This window comes from Pygocentrus nattereri, chromosome 22 (genome assembly GCF_015220715.1).
Source record: "Pygocentrus nattereri isolate fPygNat1 chromosome 22, fPygNat1.pri, whole genome shotgun sequence".
Lineage (NCBI taxonomy): Eukaryota > Metazoa > Chordata > Actinopteri > Characiformes > Serrasalmidae > Pygocentrus > Pygocentrus nattereri.
The window spans coordinates 23,423,691-23,444,529 of NC_051232.1; the positions used below are offsets into that span (position 1 = coordinate 23,423,691).

General features: G+C 37.9%; 1 protein-coding gene across 11 annotated transcripts in view; it reads right to left on the minus strand.

Moving 5' to 3' along the window:
* nrxn2b (neurexin 2b) overlaps positions 1-20,839 on the minus strand; it is an 863,803-nt gene that overhangs the window by 347,996 nt on the left and 494,968 nt on the right. For all 11 annotated transcript variants that reach the window (XM_037533024.1, XM_017697610.2, XM_037533021.1 and 8 more), the window contains 2 exons: positions 4,019-4,138; positions 1,585-1,966 (listed from right to left, as the gene is read on the minus strand). In XM_037533024.1, coding sequence (XP_037388921.1) covers positions 1,585-1,966; positions 4,019-4,138 — 502 coding nt within the window. The remainder of the gene's footprint in view (positions 1-1,584; positions 1,967-4,018; positions 4,139-20,839) is intronic.

Below are 20,839 nucleotides of genomic sequence, written 5' to 3' on the forward strand. Positions count from 1 at the left end.
AGGATTGATAAGAAAGCTTACAATGCGCATGGATGACCTAAAGAATGGAAGGAGAAATAAAAATACATTTAAGTACTTCAAGTGAATGTTGTTTTTTTTCTTCAGGATAAGACTACAAACTGTCAGTTCAGACAACATTCAAACATCTTGATGGTTTGTAAAGAGTTGGGCTCTAAATATGTCTAGAATAGAATAATGATGCTGGATGGGAATGGAATGTTGATGCCCTTCAAACAAAAAGATACCAGGCAACGTTTTTGCCGCTCCCAACAGAGCACATTTTGTTCTGTACTCACATAAAAGCGTATGTGTTACATGCAACAGAAAGCTGATGAAGAAGAAAACTGTGACAAAGCAAAGTCCAGCCCCTCATCACCACCTGATAGACACTACACACAATGTAGTTCACATTTTATGGCCTATCCACCTCTAAAAACAATACTAAAGTAGAAGACATAGGAAATCAGACAGAAAGTTCAATGTCAGTGAAAGTTTGGGTGGTGAACAACACGTAATCTGCATTTTGAGCCAAGCAAGTGAATCAATAAATAAATAAATGAATCAATTTCAAGAATCTGTAGGGTGTCCAGGGACACTGCCTGATCATATTCATATTTAAATTTTTAAAATGTTGCTCCCTCTCTGTTTCCTCTCTCTCTCGCTCTCTCTCTCAAAATGGAATGACTGCAGTATTCATTTGCCTGAGGCCTTACAACACATTGACATTCCTCTTCGCAATCATACTTTTTTCTGTACCAGATAAAGGCAGCCTTAAACATACAGTGTTTATTAAATATCATGCCAGCTTCACCTACCTCAGTCTGAACCCTTCAGGGGGAGAAAACAGATTTCCTTCTTTTGTATAGTAACAACAACCGGTGTTCTCTAGATGAATAGAAAGCTTTGCTCTTTTCTCTAAGATGGCAATGTTGGCCAACCTTCTTTAACATTTATATCATAAACATATGAAAGGGAAAATGGTTCTCTAGATGAAAGGATAAACAACAATATGACTAATACAGTGCTCACATTCACTTCACCTTAATATAAACATTCACAAAATTAACTATATAGTGCCCACAACAGCAATAATCAAACACTATTCTACTGTGTAAAAGGAGGAAAATTATTTCATTACCTACACCAAATGCAAAGCTATGAGCAATAATTCTCTATACCACTGAGATATAAGAGATATAGCAGCCAACAATTATAGTTAGTTATTCATCATCTGTTTATGTGTCATTCAATTTCCTCAAACAATCTTTTTAACACTTTATTGTGACTGATACCCACACTACTGAATAATCATTTTACTTTCTTGAATGTTTAACACTATAGGCCTAATGAAGAGCAGTGAGCATAAGACACATTAAAATACAGATTTATTTTTCTATATACATGACATAGCCAAATCAAACACAACCATTACTGTAAACATTCACGTTATCGTATTAGGCAGATGGTCTTGTTCAGAGGGACTTACAACAGTATGTGAATGTACCATAAAGAGTCTTGCCAAATGATTCCTATTAGTATATCAGAGTGCATATATCACACTCAAACTGAGAAACTGAATCTCACCCTTTAACCAGCTCCACCACGATGAAGTCACTTCCATCTCCACTGTTATAGAGGATCAGGCCATCAGAGCTGGTGGTCTTGAACTGAAAGAAAAGGTGCATGGAGGCATATGCTTGCAGTGTAGCTAGTGCTAGATAGCTGCCTTTACTCCTGAAGGTCACCGGATCAGCAATGATGTGGCGCATTCCAAAACGGGCGTTGAGTTCACAGTAGGAGATGTCACCATTTTTGCACTGGTCCAGGTAGGGCACGCCATTGACAGTCAGCCCCTGTAGGTGCCCAACAAAGTTGGAGGGAACGACGGAGATGAAACGTCTTTCCGTCATGATACCCGTTTCGATATTGTGGAACTCCAGGCGCGTGTGGGCACCAGTCATCTGACCTGGTGGGAGCAAGGAAGGGGAGTTTATCCAAAGGAAGAAGCTAAATTCACAAGGGGGATTTTGTAATGATGCCTTCATATCACTCTGAATCATACTTTTCTGAATGAATCACAGGGATGAAGTGGCTTATCACAGCTTTGTGCATGTCTGTGTGCTATTTTGGCAAGACAGTGAGTCATGTCCTAAAATCGATCTGATTAATAGTTCTGAGCACGGATGTTGGACTGACGCTCAACCATGAAAAAATGGTAACCATCAGTTTCCAGAATCTCAGTTCATGGGGAAGCTGTATGGCACCTGAAGTAAATGTTCCAAACTCTCTATAATGCTGCATATGAGTGTTAAAAGGCTGATCCATGCAAAATCCTATTGAAATGAACTAAATTGTAAATCAATACTTATCTGATATAAATGTAATTAACACTTTGGTTTTCTAAATAATCACAAACCCAATGTAGTCTGTACTATGCAGTGCAAAAGTAAGTGACCTATCCTTTACCAGCCACTGAATATAAGCAGCTGTATTCAGTAAGTATAAGTCATTTTACTAACTATGTAAAATGTCTTCATTTTTCAAAAGCTATTTCTGAGGTGATTAGATATAAGATACTCCATTTGCATAGGCAGAAAAAGAAACTGAGTGAAAATACAGGACTTTCCAAAACTGAATGTGGCATGGGCCTGCGCCTCGGGCCCCGATGATGACGGCTGAGAGCGTTGACAGAAAGGCAGGGCCTGAACACTCAGCAGCAATGAACCTCGGCGAGGAAGCTGGGGAGAGAGCCGTGAGTGTGGAGGGGGCGGAGCACAAAGCCCAAGCTCCCCAGACAGATGCGAGGCATGAGAGTGGCGACGGAGGCGGAGGACAAGGACTCTGGTGCCAACCGCGAGAGGCACCAGAGCAAGGAGCGAGTCCCGAGCTCTGCCGCCCAGGCCCTGCCCCCTGTTACCCAGCAAGGCTGCTATGTTCGACCCAGGCAGCTGAGCTGCCAGCTGGGGGCGCTAACAGGGAGCGGAGCGTCGGCTCTCATTCTCTCTCAGCTCTGGTGCTTCTTGTGTTCTGTGCAGAACCTGGTAGACCTCCAAAACCTTTACTATTAGTACTTAAAGCTTTGACAGAAGTCAAGCTTTATTCTTGCTCCACATCTGTTAAGCCTACAGGCATTTCTGTTCATCCTTTATTGTGAGAAGATAGCTCTTAATGCCTTTGATCTAAAAAATGTCAAGAAGCTGCAACTGACAATGTAAGAAAATCTGCCAATCAAAACACAGAAGCTGCTGGCATGGTCAGAACAATGGTCTAGCTACCCCAGAACATCACTGAATGAATGTAGGGTTAACCGAATCACAAGATGCATAAAATGCAACTTCTAAGGCTGAAAGTGTGGAAAAAATTGCCCTGCAGATTTTTTTTTCAAATCTCAAGTTGCAAGTCTCCCGAAAAGGACAGAAGCTGTTATAAAGGCAAACACCAGACATGCAAAATACTGTTATGTTCACCCTTTGCCTTTGTTAAAATGTTATGCTCTAATTAGGTGTGGCTTCTGTGTAATTTTCTGTTAAATATCTGTTTTCTGCATTTTTCCTCACAAATGAATGGCCATTGTTTATGGAATTTAAATACATGAAGAGTGGTCTCTGACCTTTGCACAGTACTGTATAATTAAATTAATAATTTTTTTAAATTAATTAATTATTACAAACTTGGTCAGACACATGCAGTCACCAAGTTTATTTCAGTAAGGATATTAACATCTAATGAACTGTATCCATGCTTGGATCTTACAATTTAGTTGTGCATACATACATGTACTTCTGCTGCTTTTATTCATCTTGGACTCTAATTAACTCATCTTCAGTGTTGTGCTGGAAATTTTGTTGATCAGACCAAATGCTTCACATATTGCGGTATACAACAATTTTGCAAACACCTACTGGATTCTGAACAGGTAAATACATCACATAGGCCAAGTTAATTTGCTTTAAATCCTGTTCTCTTAACTTTACTATGCCAGTAAAGCAGTGGTACTGAGCTCAGGTCAGTCAGTTACCTTCCACAGTAACGTTGTCCACAGAAAGCTGCAGGTTCTTGCCTCTGCGCAACACTTTTACAGAATGCCATTCGTTATCATTGAGCTTCTGACCAGCATACAGAGTTTCAGGACCCTTACCTACAGGGGGGAGAGGACAGTCAAACAGGCAGGTACACACATAAAGATACAAATGCACACCAAGAGTGTTTTACTTTCTGAAGAATGTACCATTGTGCATATATACCACACATACCTACAGAACTTTGCATGCTGAGGAGATTACCTGTGTGCACATATACACTCACAAACACAATCATACCTACACTCTCACAAGCCCTTACACTCCTATATGCCATTACAGGTTTTTTTGCATTATTCATTATTTAAGTTTATAACAGACATTACACAACTAAAGCATGTTTACAGCTTGAGGTTAGGAATGCAGAGGTTGGCCTGCACAAAGCTCATTACCTATCACAATAAGTGTGAGAGGCATCTGATGGTAAACTATTCATCAAAATTCATAATGGATTCACATAAGAAGCCACTGGCAGAGCCATTCATTCTAAAAAGCTCTCTCTCTTTTCGCTCTCTTTCTGTTGTGTAGTCTGTAGTTGTCATTTGATTCAGAGTTTGATGTAGCAACATGTGGTGAAATCTGGAGTGTTTACTGTTGTTATATTTGCAATAACAGCTAGCTTAACACACAACACTGCCACATATTTAAAAATCTGCTAACTGCGTTGTATAATTACAACAAAGCAATCAACATGCAGATTCATATCCATCTGCTTTCCAGCAAATCAGAAACGCAGTTGGATCAACAACAGATAACTTCACCAGCTGAGGTTTTCAGCATATGCGAAATTGGGGAGATTCATAAATACCTGGTCAGAGTTTTGCAACCGTCATGATACGGCAGTCCTAACAGTGCAACATTAAACAGGAATACAGAGAAGCTTCTCAAATGTAATTAAAGAGAGATAAAATGTCTGTTGTGCTTTGGGATTTCAGCTTTCATGTATTAAATATTAAAGCAGATCAGGCAATGTAGGCATAAGAGATCTATAGAACAGAAAGAAACAAGTGGAAAAAATAAAAAAGGAAAGAAATAAGAAAAGCAAAAGAAAATTACTACTTTAGTATGGTAAACAACAGCATAATTAAGTACTACTTCCCACATTACAGAACCAGAATAAAATAATAAGTAGCCAATTACAGGCCCCATATGCGTGTTTGCGGTGAAAAACACATACTTTGTGGGCCTTCACATCTATTACTATAATTGACCACTTATAATTAGATTCTGTATGAAGAACTTTTGTTTATATGCGTCTTCCAGCATCTGATAAAGTAGAAGCAAAGAGTCCGTAATCAGCAGAACCATGTTTAACAAGAGTGTAGACACTTGAATGTTCAAAACATACCATTCACTCCCCAGTCCACAGAGCCTACATATGGAAATCATATTTTTGCAATGTCATGTAAATGCATTAGTTTTTATATATCCACCTACATTTATACTAAAGCACAGACAGTCTTTTGAATGAGCTACAATACAGGGAAGCCAATCAGAAAAGAGGCCATTTACATATCTGTCTTAGAGGTAGAGTCACAAACACAGGCTGTTTAATACTAAGGATAAAGAGTATTTGGAAAATGGTTATAACAAAATTATTTAAGATTGTGGGATATAACAGTGTTTCTCAAACCTTGTCCTGGAGGCCCACTGTCCTGGACATTTTAGTGCTTTTCCCACTTTAACACACTCACTTTAACTCAATAATGGGCTGTTAATGAACTGATCAGTTGTATTAGGTAAAATACTAATAAGTGCAAGCCAGTGGGACTCCAGGTCTAGGGTTGAGAAACACTCGATTATAATAAACACACTAGAGGTGGGCGATTTGGCAAAAATATAAAAATACTTCAAGAAGCTTTCACAATACACAATGTCATATTTATTTTTTCAGACGTCTAATAAGCTGAAACTGTGAAAAAAGTACAGGTAGTGCTACATTTAAAAAACACTAAAAACTGTAAACAATCACTTTTACTCAATATTTTGTACATTGCACACTAAATCCAATTAAACAGGACTAATTTTGGTCACTTTATAATGAAACCTGCAGCTGGTCAGTGTTGTACAAGAATTGACAATATGTATAACATGTTCAAAAAAGAATATTGTGTTGTAACACAATTGATCATAATAATGCTATATTTCGTCAAACGCACATCAAAAGCAGCCTCAGAAGAAGAAATAATATTCAAGAAAATTTGGGATATGACCCTTTAAATCCTGTTCTCTTAGACCATGATGGCACCTCTGAGCAGTAAGACTGTGATGTCTTAGCTGGATAAGGCTTTATGTAATTATGTTTACACGTTTTTCCAACTGTTTCATCCAAAAAATTGTCTCTGACATTTGAAACATCATGTGCCAGGGGGTCAGACAGAGAGAAAAGGAAAAGAACAGTGTTTTTTGGTAAATGATTCAAGGGCAGGTGATATAATGCTTACAGAGTCTGTCCACAGAGAAAGACTGATAGAGTCACAATACAGTACAGTATGGTGCAGCATTATATCCCCTTATGAAGGACACAATAGAGCACAATATTTGTGTCCTAGTAATTTAAGTTTGTTTTTCATAGCTGCCATTCGAATTAACATTTTCGTGTGTGATATAAATGCAAAACAGTTCAAGAACATGCTTTTCCAGTGCTTTAGTGTAGCGCCCTTTAGATTTTGGTCTTGTGAGGCCAGTAACTCATGCTACACTGTTGGCACTAGACAGTTTGACAATTAACTACTACGTCATTATGAACCTTTGGGACTGGTCCCAACAGACATTAGTTCAGCTGTCTAAGCTCAAATGTCCCTCCAAAGCTCATTCATAGTTAAATCCAAAGGTCCTGTTTTTTTCTTTTACATTTTCTCAGAGGAGGGCCTTGTTTATGTGGGTTAGTCACATTCATGAAAGAAAAAAATAATACCAATAATAAGAAAACATCTGGAGGCTATGACAAATGAGCCATCATCTGTTAATTCTGGTCTATTTTAAAGGCGCTCTGAATCAGAAAAATCAGGTTAAATGTATATATTAGTTCATAAGTACATGAGATTACCATTCATACCCTGTTCTATCCATGGTGTAGTGGTGCCTGGATGGATAAGGATTTTCATGGGCATCTACCTGTCCTCTCTATTGGTCAACTGATTCACTTACACTGGTGGACACTGCTAGGCTAAACAGGGCTAGCACCTGAAAACTCAAAAGGTGGTACAGCTTTATTAATCCCTGCTAAAAAGTGCTTTATAAAGCTAGTTTTCTCAGTAGTAGAAAGATCTTAAGTGAGTCTATAATTCTCACATAAAAAAGGTATCTGTATATACTTAATATACTATAAACACTATAAAAAAAGTTTACTATATATATTAAAAAATATATACATATATATACCTTTGACTCGATGTTTTTCTATAGAGATGTACAAGATGTGTTCAGTGGAACCCACGCATCATTAACAGGTCCATCTGGTTTACTTTTTAGAACAAACTATAGTGCATGTGTTGCAGGACTGGAGCATGAATGTTGGTGCTACTGTCATTCCTCTGATTCAGTTTTATGCTTTTCATAAATTTCACATGAAAGCGATGCATGTTATGTAATGTATGTTATGGAGCCCCTAAGGTGCCGTGGTTAAAAAAAAATGCCTTTCCTCACAAACGTTTTGCCTTCCGTTGCAAATAAAATGCGTTCCCTCGCAAATGTTTGTTTTACGTTGCAACGGTTTGCATTCGCTTGAAAAAGCTGTGCTTCGCTTAAGCTCAGACATGAAGCAGCTCACTGAATTTTACGCTGATCTTGGGTTGAAAAATATCGACATAGTCTCGCTTCTGAAAATCAAACAGGATAATGCTACTAGTGAGCGCAAACTGAAGCTGGGTGAGGTCGAGCGTTCTCGTACAGTAAAAGCTAGCTACATTTACAGAAATTGCAGGGAACAATAGCTGAATAAACTCAGCTCAGACTGGCGAAACTGGGAAAACAGCTTTTAACGTTAGCTATGCTAAAAACAAAGCACTAATGTAGGCAATGTTGTTGGGCACCTCTCGTCCTGCGTTTGCTTGCTGTCTGACGAGCATCTTTTTTAAACCAAGGCGCCTTAGCGGCTCTGTGGTATGTCGACAGGACCAAATGTCAGCAAGCAGCTGTAGTTAAAGGAACAAGCTAATAAACCCTGACCGTTAACCGCCCCTGAACACATGAAAGCTAACGTAATGGGGATGCATTCCACGTCAGCTCACAACGACTAACAAGGTTACAGAATTCCTGGGAATATCTGAAAAGGCAGTTAGATAGCTAGCTGGACAGCAACCTAACGTGACTTTTATGTTTGGACATTAAGCCAGAGAAGGACTTCGGCCAAGCTAAGGTCTTACGTTCACGTTAAAAAAACAAGCTCCATTTCAGCCAGAGGAATAATTCAACATGACGTTTAACGTAGTTAACCTGTTAACGAGCAGAATCCCTCAGGTTTTCCCACATGGTCTATGAAATATTTTACAAACATTTCACGCAGGCACTCGGCCTACCTTAGCCAGAGAGCGAGGTAGAATCCTTAGGAGTCGACGATAAAATGAAATACTTTAAACAAGACCGACACGAAAATAAAGCGATAAAAAGACAATATCGCCATCACCACAGGTCACTCTGACTTACTGAACTCGAGCTCTATTACTTTTAAACCGTAACGGACGAAGCGCGAGCGCAGCACGTGAACATCGTTAATGTTAACTTGTTCAAGACCATCACCAACGGTCGCAAAAATAAAATAAAATAGAATAAATACTCAGCCATAGTAGTTATGTTTTTAACAGACAGGACATAAAATAATGAACCGTCCCCAAAACAAAAGCAGCAGATGCATGAATTTTACAGTGTACCAAGGCAAAAACATCAGTTAGATTTGGAAGATCAGAACAACTAATATTTACATAAAAAGTAAATTGAGATAAAAAATAATAATTCAGTGTGTTCAAGTGTTTGCTTCCTTTTATATTTTTACAACGGTGTTATACATTCAAAAATCCTTTTCTGGGGTCACTGAGCTAGCCTGCCAGCTAAACCCGAGTTTGCTTCTATTGAACAAACAGGAGTTGCACAGCAACATTAAAACATACTGTACACAATGTTTGGGGGATAGTTTAGTTTGAAAGAAAACTACACAATATAATTATTGCTTAAAACATTGAACAATTCAAGCTCCTGTTAGCTTAGCTACATGACCAAACTATTATTTAGGCAATCAATATCAGTGATGAGTAGTAATGAATTCCATTTACTCAGTTCCACTGCACTTCATTAAACTCAGTTCCACTGCACTGTATTAAACTCAGTTCCACTGCACTGTATTAAACTCAGTTCCACTGTACTTAAACTCAGTTCCACTGCACTGTATTAAACTCAGTTCCACTGTACTTAAACTCAGTTCCACTGCACTGTATTAAACTCAGTTCCACTGTACTTAAACTCAGTTCCACTGTACTTAAACTCAGTTCCACTGTACTTCATTAAACTCAGTTCCACTGCACTTCATTAAACTCAGTTCCACTGCACTTAATAAAACTCAGTTACACTGTACTTAATGAAACTTACTCATGAAAGCTGTTTTTGGGACTTTCATGTTAATTCACATATGTATTAACACTTTATCTGAATATAGGTTTAGGCTACTCTACCCACCTTTGGTCAGTATTCAGCAGTATAGGGGACATGCCTTTAATAAACTGATAACTGGAGAAAGTTAGATTTTGAGTGACGCACACACAGGTTAGGGACGAGGTGAGAAACAGCATTCGGAGGAGAAAGTGAGCCAGAGGGAAGTTGTTTCACATGGCATGCTCTAAAAAGAGAAAACTGACAATAAATGTTGTTGAAATATTGTTGAATTGTACTGTGAATTGGTCATAATGCAAGTTAGATATTACGATGTTCTGGACCTAGATCCCTAATCTACAAGATGAAGACCATTTAAATCCTTCATTTCATCAAGCATTTATTGGTTTCAGCATTGCTCCAAAAGTGTTTTGTTGCCGTCTTGCAGTTGCTGCATTAAATGCTGCTCACTTATTGCCAGTACCGCTGTCCGTTTTCATCCATGCTGAGGCATCCGAAAGAAATTGCCATAGCAGTTAAACATACTTAACCGTGCCATTCAGGAGGTTATTATAAGAGCAGCTTTGATAAACACTGCTCTAACATATCTTACATATTTTTACATATTTTTTATGCATGTTTTAGAAAACCAAAGACTGCAGCTATTAAGTGTTTTTCAGACTTTTCAGACTACTGTAATCAATGTGGTGAGAAAAACACCAGCACCGGCTTGAATTTAACTATAGCAGCTTTTCAAATGAGCCATAGGAAGATCCATTCATTACCTTTGCTTCCTGCACTTCTTTATAACTGAGGAAATGTGGCCTCAGTGGTCATTTTGGCCTGTTTCCCACAGCGTGGAAACTCCATTGGTGAATCTTTCAAATGGGACTTTATTCCCTCTTCTCAATGCAAATATAATTACAGTGCTTTGTACTGTTTAATTATACCTGTGTTGTTCATTTTACACATATACATCAAAATCTGCCTATAGAGTATTTCAATTAAAATAAAGATGAATAATCATTGAACACTTTCCTAATTTACTATTTCCCAGCCTATTTTAGGTCTCACTGCTTGCAAAGCTGATAAAGGACTTCCATCTGAATGTCTTTTTTCTATAAAAACTGTGTGTACTGCACCAGAAATTTCCTTCTGCTTATTACTGGAGTACATTGTAGCATTTCTCTTGAATACTACAGTATGTGTATTCCCATTTAAACTAAATAAAAAATATTGATTTAAAAACACAAATCTAGAGTGGAGGACGGGGCCTTTTCTGATTTAAAGTATTTTTTTAAATTAGATGAGAAACATCATTTTGCTTCCATTCTTCCCATTAATATGTCATCACTGTCCGAACAAACCATCAAGATACCCAAAATGTTACATTTTAAGAAGATGAACAAAACAATGAATAAATAATAAACTTTTTTAAAGTAAGTCAATGGAATGTAAAGTTAATGCTAAAACAAATAATAAATAAATGAATTTAAAAAGAGGGAAACGTCAAGAGGTGTAGAGTCTTCTTTCCAAAATATATTATAGACTACTCTGAAAATGTTCATTAATACTTTAATTAGAGAAATAAAAATGTGTTTTCCATTATTCATTTTCAAAACGTGTTACTTGTTACATCAATGTTTTATTCACCATTTTGGAAAGAAACTCTGAATATACACTTAAACACAAAACTTGCTTTCCCAGCTTTTGGACATTAATAACTATGTCGGCAACACTTTATCCCAACAACTGACAGAGCCAGTGAAACTAAAAAAGGAAAGAGACAGCAGATTGAGGAAAGGGAGAGAATGAGGGTGAGCAAGAGACAGAGAAAAGACAGAGCGAGAAAGAGGGAGAGAGAGACAGAGAACGCTTCTAACTAGGTCGTCATGCGTTGTGCAACGTCGCTCCGAATCCCGTGCCATTCTCTGTCCGACATTCCATGCACTATGAAAATCTGACAGGGCATGCTGGGTAATTGGCTGTGCCTGAGTCGGCATGGCGCCGCAGGCCACGGGCACATTAGCGGCACTCAAAGCGAATGAAGATCCAGTGGCCGCAGTGGTGGAGGAAACGGTGGTTGCGGTGAATGGGACAACACGCACCACAGCAGTCCAAGTGAGAGGCACAGCGTTCACCCAGCCTGTGAAAGGACAATGAGATGAAGGCTAGTGGCAGGGTCAAAGGACTGATTACTGTGATGAGCTCAGTGGTTGTACTGCTGCATGAAGATGCTCCAAGAGCCAAAAGTACTTCACATGCTATTAAAATGAAGCTTTGTGCCCTTACCAGGCCTCTGACCAAGCACTGGAACATGTCTTTGTAGATGAACAACTGGTAGGACCAACTGGTAGGTCCAGTACCATGCTATCAACCAAAAACAGGTGATCAGCAACAGGAGATTTGAGCAGGTCCAAGGTTGGACTAAGAAAAAAAAATCTAACTAGGGATGTATATTATGACTAATTACATTTTTGAGAATCTGCAAGAGCTTATGAATGGCAATTCTGTTCATATGATATTAACTTATCATAGCTCTGCTATAGTTCTTTACTGTAAGAAAACTAAGTTCTACATTTGAAAATGTATCTTATTACTCAAAAACAAACATGAAATCTTATTGTTGCTGCAGGTTAAATCGGTAGGTCTTTGTAATGCATATGGCCTACAGCCTGAGCAATGCTACTGAGTTAATCAATGGTTTTGGTGCAAGCTAATGCCAGCTAGCTAGCCTTTAGTTCTCTGCATTCACATTAACAGGGGACAGAGTGACAGGTAGTGACCAGACATTTCTTGTGGAAGCAGACGCTTTAGCTGCTGCAATTTAGCAACATATCAGGATTTTAGCAGACTTTACGCAGATGAAGCTTGAAGCAACAATCAAAACAATGAGCTCCAATAAGTTCCTCAGACCGATCATACAGTTCTGAGGTGTATAGCCCCTGCATTTTCCTTCCTACCAGCCTTCCATTCCTTTTACTAATAGTGACAGAAAAATGGAAAAATAAACATGAAATTTTAAACTTCCATTGTGGTTCATATGTTAAATTAGTCATGAATATATATATATTAAAAACCCTTCTCTTTTGTAGCTCTACCTTGCTGGTGCACAGTTGGGTATGGAGACTGTAGCCCATCTGCTGGTGCAGATTTTGTGAGCTATTCTCTAGCCCTTCATCAGAGTCCAGTTTATATTTTGATTAGTGGGCCATACACAACCTGTAAAAAAAAACAACCCAGCAACACTGCTGTGTACCAGCACAACACATTACCATGTCATTGTCACTGCTGTGCTAAAAATGATCCACCACACAAATAATGTCTGGTCGCTGAACGCCCCATGATCAGAAACTGACCAATAATGGACCAGGTACAGCTAAACTCTGCAGTAACAGGTGAGTTAATTCTACACCTATTAAGTGGAACCTATAGGGTAGGTGTTTCTAAAAAAGTGGCCAGTGAGTGGAAGTATGCTGTAGGAGCTTTGTAATTAAGTGGATTTTGTCTGCATATGCTACAAAAGTGCATTCATATACAGATCTAATATCAGATTATTAGTCTCAGTTTACAAGCTAGCAGTTTCTTATCTCTCATTCGAGCTCTAATAAAACCTTAGGAGGTAGTTAACAAGTTAAATCAGACATATAAGAATATTAATTATACTAACTATGCAGACTAGGATTGAGATTGTTTCCATTTTAACACATTAAAAACAGTACTATGCCAGGTTAACTGTTTACCAAAGAGATTACCCAACCAATCAAACGTACAGCCAGATGGCCCCTCTTGAGAACAGCTTTTGGAGCAATATATTCTCCATTATGAATATGTTCATGTACTTTGCACATTGACATTTTAATGTATTCTAAATACAAAGCCTACCCAAGTATTGCATAAGGCCCAGAGGGAATATAATAAATAAAGTATGCTAATGAAGTGTAAATTACTTCAGACCATGCATGAAAAGCCGTAACAGGATACTCATGGAGTTACAAAACAAACACTGCTTTAATGAAGGCCAGAACGGAATGTTTCATTGAGTTGTTGTTGGCAATTTATATACCTTAACCGGAAAGTGAGAAAATGATTATTTTTGTTTCCTCTAGGAGAAGGCCTATAGAATACAGACAGGGTTTTTTTTAAATCTGAAATTTCAGAAGCTTGTCCTCTGGTGTGAGTTTATGGATGCCACGTGTCTGAATTTGGAAAGCAGGTCGATTATGTTTGTGTGTTTAATTTGAAAGGGAAGATGTAATTACGTTGGTCAGCAGGGACAGTCAGGCACTCTACCATAAAGTGGGTTCCCCAACAATCTAATTAAAACCATCTCTCTCACTTTCTCACTTCTCTCTCCTTTCTGTCCCCCATCACTATCTTTCTCTCATTTCGCTCTCACTTCCCCTCTCCTTCCACCTTCCCCTTTCTTAGCTTTTCTCTCCCCTTTTTTCTCCTTGTCTTACCTCCCCCTTCTTAGTCTCTTTCTCTGCTTCACTCTCTCTTTCTATATTTATCTCTTCTTGTATCAGTCTCTCTCTTTCTCTCCCTCCATCTCCATCACTTTCCATCCTGCTGTCTTTCTATCTTTTTCTCTAGCTCATTCTCTCTCCTGACATTTTCCTTTCTTTTCTCTCACTCTGTCTCCCTCTCTCATGTTCCACCCCCCTTGTTTTAGTCTCTTCCTCTGTCATTCCTTCTCTCTCATATTCCATCTCCTCAATTCCTAGTCCCATTCTCTCATGTTCTCTCTCTCATTCTCTCATCTTCTATCTATTCTTCACCTCTCTCTCTCTCTCTCTTTCTTTCTTCCTCTCTCTCTCAAGCAAATAAGAATAGACACTCGATTTGTGTAAAAGTAGTGGAGGTGAGAGGCGATGGCGGTATATGAGAGATGACAGGCTTATATCGGAATGTTGAACTGCAGGCCAAGTGTAATAATGAAGCTTGACTAAGTGTAGAAGAAAGAGAAAGAGAGAAAGAGAGAGAGAGAGAGAGAGACTGAGAGAAAGACTTAGAAATGTAAGCACAGGAAATCCAATTTTGTTTTCTGAACTGACAGATACATAAGGATGAATGAATGAATGTATGAATGAATGGCCAGGAAGAAGGAAATAGAGTGAATATGCCAATAACAGAGGGATGATGTTTGTACATAGCAGACAGAAGGACAGACAAAGAAGAGAGGTGGTGGTAGGGCTGTGGTGCAGCCTTGTTATGTGCTTAAAGAGCCAGTATATGAAAGAAAACACTGGAAAAAGAGACAAAGAAATGAAAAATACAGGTGGAGGTTTGAGTAGCAGTGTACAATAGAACAGTTTAGAGAGATGGCCTCTGCAGAGAGCCTCACAGCAATTACTATTCATTCCCACACATTTGTTTCTATAGAATGTCAGTATGTGGGGTCATACATAAAGTATCTCACAAAAGTGAGTGCATCCCTCACATTTCTACAAATATTTTATTATTTCTTTTCATGGCACAATACTACAGAAATGAAACTTGGATATAACTTACAGTAGTCAGTGTACAGCTAGTATAGCAGTATAGATTTACTGTCTTTACATACTTGGCCAGTCCATCACCTTTACCTTCAGCAAGGCAGTTGTCATCTTGGAGGTGTGTTTGGGGTCGTTATCGAGTTTGAAAACTGCCATGGGGCACAGATGTTTATCTCAATGCAACCGCAGCTCCTCAGTGCTGGCAGCGCTCATGCAGCTCCGTGATGTGACCACCTCCATGCTTGACTGTAGGCAAGAGACAAATGTCTTGGTACTCCTGACCAGGGCGCCACCATGCATGATGGACATCATCTGAGCCAAACAATCTTGGTCTTGTCAGACCACAGGACATGGTTCCAGTATTCCATGATCTTGGATTGCTTGTCTTCAGCAAACTGTTTGTGTGCTTTCTTGTGCGTCAGCTTCAAAAGAGGATTCCTTCTGGGATGACGGCCATGTAGACCGAGTTGATGCATTGCGCATCGTGTGGTGTTAGCACTGACAGGCTGACAACTTCTTCAACCTCTGCAGCAATGCTGGCAGCATTCATGCATCTATTTTTTAAGCCAACCTCTGGATATAATGCTGAACACGTGGATTCAACTTCTTTGGTCGACCATGGGTAAGTCTGTTCAGAGTAGAACCTGTACTGGAAAACTGCTGAATGACCTTGGCCACCATGCTATAGCTCAGTTTCAGGGTGTTAGCAATTTTCTGATAGCCTAGGCCATCTTTGTGGAGAGCAACAATTCGATTTCTCACATCCTTAGAGATTTCTTTGCCAAGAGGTGCCATGTTCAATATCCAGTGGCCAGTAGAGCATTATTTCTAATGACCCATTTATCATAAAATGTTCACATAATGTAAAGACAGTAGAGCTGGCATTAAAAATAAACAACAAAAATACACAGATACAATATTTTATGCTATTTTTATTTTATGCAACAATATGTGAATAGTTGAGATGTAATAATAAGCTCCTATGTATTTTATATATATAAGTATCTATATGCAACAATATTTTGCATGTATATCACTGTTGGCGGAAGAAAAAAGGAGAAAAGGAAAAACAACTTTACTTTTAATGTTAGTCGATGGAAGTAGATTTTTTCTAAGTTATTTTGGGCTGTTCCTTTTGGTCCATTCTTTATTAAATTTACACATAATGTAAAAAGGCACTTTCAAATTATGTCAAAAACTGAAAATTGCTTTTCTTCTGAAAGCAGCAATATATATATATATATATATATATATATATATATATATATATATATATATACATACATATGAATTTTCAAGGATCTAGAGTGGTGTTCAAATGTCTGAGACACTGCACTATTTCTAGGTTCCTATTTAAATTTGAGGAAATTTGTGACATTAACCTAATCATAAAAAGGTCAGAATTTTTCACACTTTTGCAGGTGAAGGAATTGAACAATTCCATACAATGACTTGAAGCTCTGATAACCAATCTTTGTTCTTCAGACTAGCTCATGAGATATTAACTGCTTTCTTGAAAGGAATAATTTCATTACTCTTTACTGCATTTGTGTTTCATTACATTCATACTTATGTCATGTGGTATTTCTACAAGCACAAGTGCACATGTTCCCAAAATGAATGATTTTAATAATGTGCTATAGGTGTCTATGGCTTTTACAAAATACTGTTTGTAAGTAAGTTTAAGCAAGTCTAACTCTAAATTTACCTTAACCCTAATCTTAACTTCAATAATAATAATTAAAAATAAATACATTTGCTGTCAGTTTAAAAAAAAAAAGAAACATGGAGCTTTTGTAAAAAGCACTTCACACAGTCAGGAGCATTTTGTTGGTCCTGCAGGTTACTCTTGTTTTTCTCTGGTTTTACTGCAAAGTCAAAACAAGCAGAAAATGAGGTCACTCCACTAGCTCATAATAATAGATATGCATACATGCTTAATCTTTCAAGACACTAAGTAAGTCAAACAGTGGTGTATCCTGCAGCGCTGCATTTAGATCTGAAGGAGATCCTCCATCCACTTGGGGTTTTGAACTCCTGCAATTATGAGTTGAGGACAGCAGTCACAAGGTAAAGACGCTCCATACTGTCAAAGGCATTATGCTAATGTGCCCCAAGACCGCTAATGGCCATGTAATGTTCACTGGTGAAGTTAAGTAAGTAGGGGTGTGTATGTGTGTTTTAGCTATGCGGACTGAAGCTATTTCTTGTGCTATACTATGCTTTGCTATAAAAAGCCTTGATAGCGCTGCCAGCCTATGACATGCTTTCATACTGTGACTCTGAAATGACCTCAGTCTCATTCTCTCTCTCTCTGTCTTTCCTCTAACTGTCTTCTCCATCACTACACACATGCACATTTAATATGTATAATTCTCCCCACTCTCCTAATAGAGAGCTTCTCAATTCCCCACTCTCCTTATCCTCCACACTCTATCCACTCTCCCAATAAAAGCCCCTAAAAGTCGACATACCCCTCCCCAAGGTAGAACAAAGCATATGTATGTCTGTGTATAACTGTCTCTCTAGTGTGTGAAATGGATGGTAGTATGAAAAACGTACTGCAAAAGATCATTATTATTTTGAGATATACCAACAAAATGCTTCTGACTTTGCCTACAGGGATGTAGCCAGAACTATTACAGAAAAGTGGCCAGGCTAGACCCAGCTATTTTATTGAGGTGGCAAAGAAAAAAAAACAACAACAAAAAAAAACCTTTCTTCTGTACAAATTTAGTGCAGTGTTGTTATAATAAGATAAATGCACTGCATTTACTCAATACATTTATTGCTGAATGTAAACTGACAAAATTGTGTCAATGTATTTTATTAATTCATGAGGATATAGAAGTTACTAATTCAAGCTGCCCTCAGTACTGGTCACTAATAATAAAGATTTTCAGGGTAAAGTGTAACCATTCACATAAAGCTAGTAGGACTTTTCCATGGTGATTACTTTATTAATGATAGCTGACTGTTTAGTGTTGCATATATACATATATCTGAGCTGTCATGAAGAATGGCAATGCTTCACGCTGGGATGGCACTGGCCGCCTGTGGCCACACCTTGGCTACACCCTTGTTTGTAAAGTATTTTTTACAAAAGCTCAGTGTTTCATATTTTCAAAGACAGGATAAAACCATTTCTTTTTGGTCGATGAGGTTAAGACTAGGGTTCGGTTTAGAATTAGATATACAAAATTATTATTATATATAGATGCTTACATAATACATACAGAGCATGTTAATTTGATATATTAATAATACAAAAAGTGCTTATTATTATTACATATGCAGTAGTATGTGAAAAAATATTTGGACATGCAGATGTTTTTGGATTAGCAAAATATCTAAATATGTATCAAAACAAAGTGGCCTTTATTTTAAACAGGCCATTTCAAGAGTGTCATTTTGGAGTTTTTAAAAGGTGGCTTACTGCTATGGTTTGAGCAGTCTCTGTGTAGATTTCTGCAGGTTTGAATTCAGAGTTCATGATCACATCAATGAATATGATGAATTCATGAAGTGCATTTTTTTTTCATGCATAAAAATCAAACTGTGTGAATAGGTCTTGCTACAAGTTTTCTCCACTCAAACTCAAAAAGTTTACCATCACTGTGCTGTTGTACTAAAAGTGTTGTTTTTGCCATTTTGTTAAACATTTTATGAAGTAAACTAAATGACTCTAAAGTGTAATAATAGTATTTAAAAGTGTCCAAATACTTTTTGGGACCACTGTATTTTTTGTATAAAATGTATGGGGCATACTCTGCATCTCTTGCATCGTATAAAAACAAATGTGTTTCTGTGAGTTAGTGTGCATGAGATCTTTTGTGATATTTTTGTGGTAAAGTGAAGCTCAGACTGTCTTCCTGTCTGTCTCTCTCCACTCTGGTTTCCAGAGAGAAATGTCAATACTAAGCAATCTCCATCCACAATCACTCTCAGTATCTCTCTGCAAGCTGTCCCAGAGCTCCAAACTTTCCATGAACCCCCTCCCTCCTTCTCTCTCTCTCTCCCTCTCTCTCTCTCTCTCTCTCGTAGAACTCTCATTCGCGCTCTCTGAGGGTTCGCAAGAGCAGATGGGCTATATCAAGTTGGCATCTCACCAGCCAATACAATGGGCCTGGCATTCCATCGGCACTGCAGCAAGCACGCACACACAAACACACACAGAGGACACGCATCGGACAAACCGCCTTCGGAGATAAGTAAGCACAGGCTTTCTCTCTCTCTCTCTCTCTCTCTCCCACTCTCAGGATATAAGACTTAAAAGGTCCATGGAAAAACAAATTTCTCTTGCTTCTTTTGAAATGGAGTTTGATGTAGTGTATAAAAATTAATTATTAAAATGTCAAAACATATTCACTATCCAGTCCATAGAGTCTGTAAATGGAGACTAAGCTACAAAAACAGCACATTGTGAGTTCATTGTTTAATTCTAAAGCATAAAGACAGGTTCGAAAATGTTGATGCAAAAACGAAAAGTGGCCATTTGGGGAAAATAAAACCACACAAATCTTACAAGCGGACCTCAAGGAGCAATATAAATTTCAAGAAAAATGTAGGATATGGGCTATTTAATCAAAGGCGAGTTTTCTCATTGGATTGCAAATTATTACTTGTCATACTTAAGACATAAAATGAAAAAAAATTAAGAAAAAAATGTGCACAAATGAATAGTTGTCTATTTTGTGTGTATATCCATTTCAAAACAAAGATTTTTTGGTACAGTTAATCGGGTGTAGTTTGGAATAAAAATAAAAACATCGATTTTATATTTTAGTATTATGAGTAATACTTTAGCTTATTCCTGTTTTGTCTTGCAAGGCAACCTCCAGACTATACTCATGAGAGCCGTAGCTGAGCGAACCGTTTAGAACTTTCCGTTGATATTGCTCCACATAAATCTATCAGATATAACTGCGAGCTACCTTTCTCAGTTCGATTGATTTTGTAAAGCAAATAGAAAGCTTCTCTTCCAATCTCAATTTTAAATGTCAAACATTCAAAACCATTCAAACAAGAATACAGACCTATATCACTCCCACTGGACTGCAGTGAAAGTGTGTAAGAAAAGTGCCCTTAGGAGTTTACCATAGGAAAAAAGAGAAATTTTGCTTAAACTTTGCTAAGCTTAAGTCTTCATGGTTGACATAGTAAACAGTGTGCTGAAAGTTTCTTACCCTGCCCTCCACCCTTCACTAAAACCTGCTCTAAACAGTAGTTAACCAATTGTGGCTGCGCAAGTCGAACTAGTGCACTCACTCACTCAGAACTATGCTGAAGCTTTGTGTGTTGAGGGAACCTATGCACTGTAAAATAATGATTCAATATTTAAACTTTAAAAAGAAATTAATCAGATTGCCTTCAAATTTTGAGTTCAAAATATATATAACAAAATAAAAATATATAACAAAATTGTTTTGTTCTATTAACTTACTATTAGAAGTTCCTGATTACTTATGTTAAAACACTGAATCTTTTTTTTTCTTTTTTACAGTGTAAATCAGATACCAGACATCAAGAGTTTGGAGAAGGAAGTGAAGTTTTACCCAAAAACACAAGAAACGAAATGTAGGATGTGGATTAAACAGTGTGGAACACAGCATTACCAACTAAACCTGAGAAAGAAAAATCACGAAACACAGCTAGTATGTGGCTTGGTTGAAAAAGGCT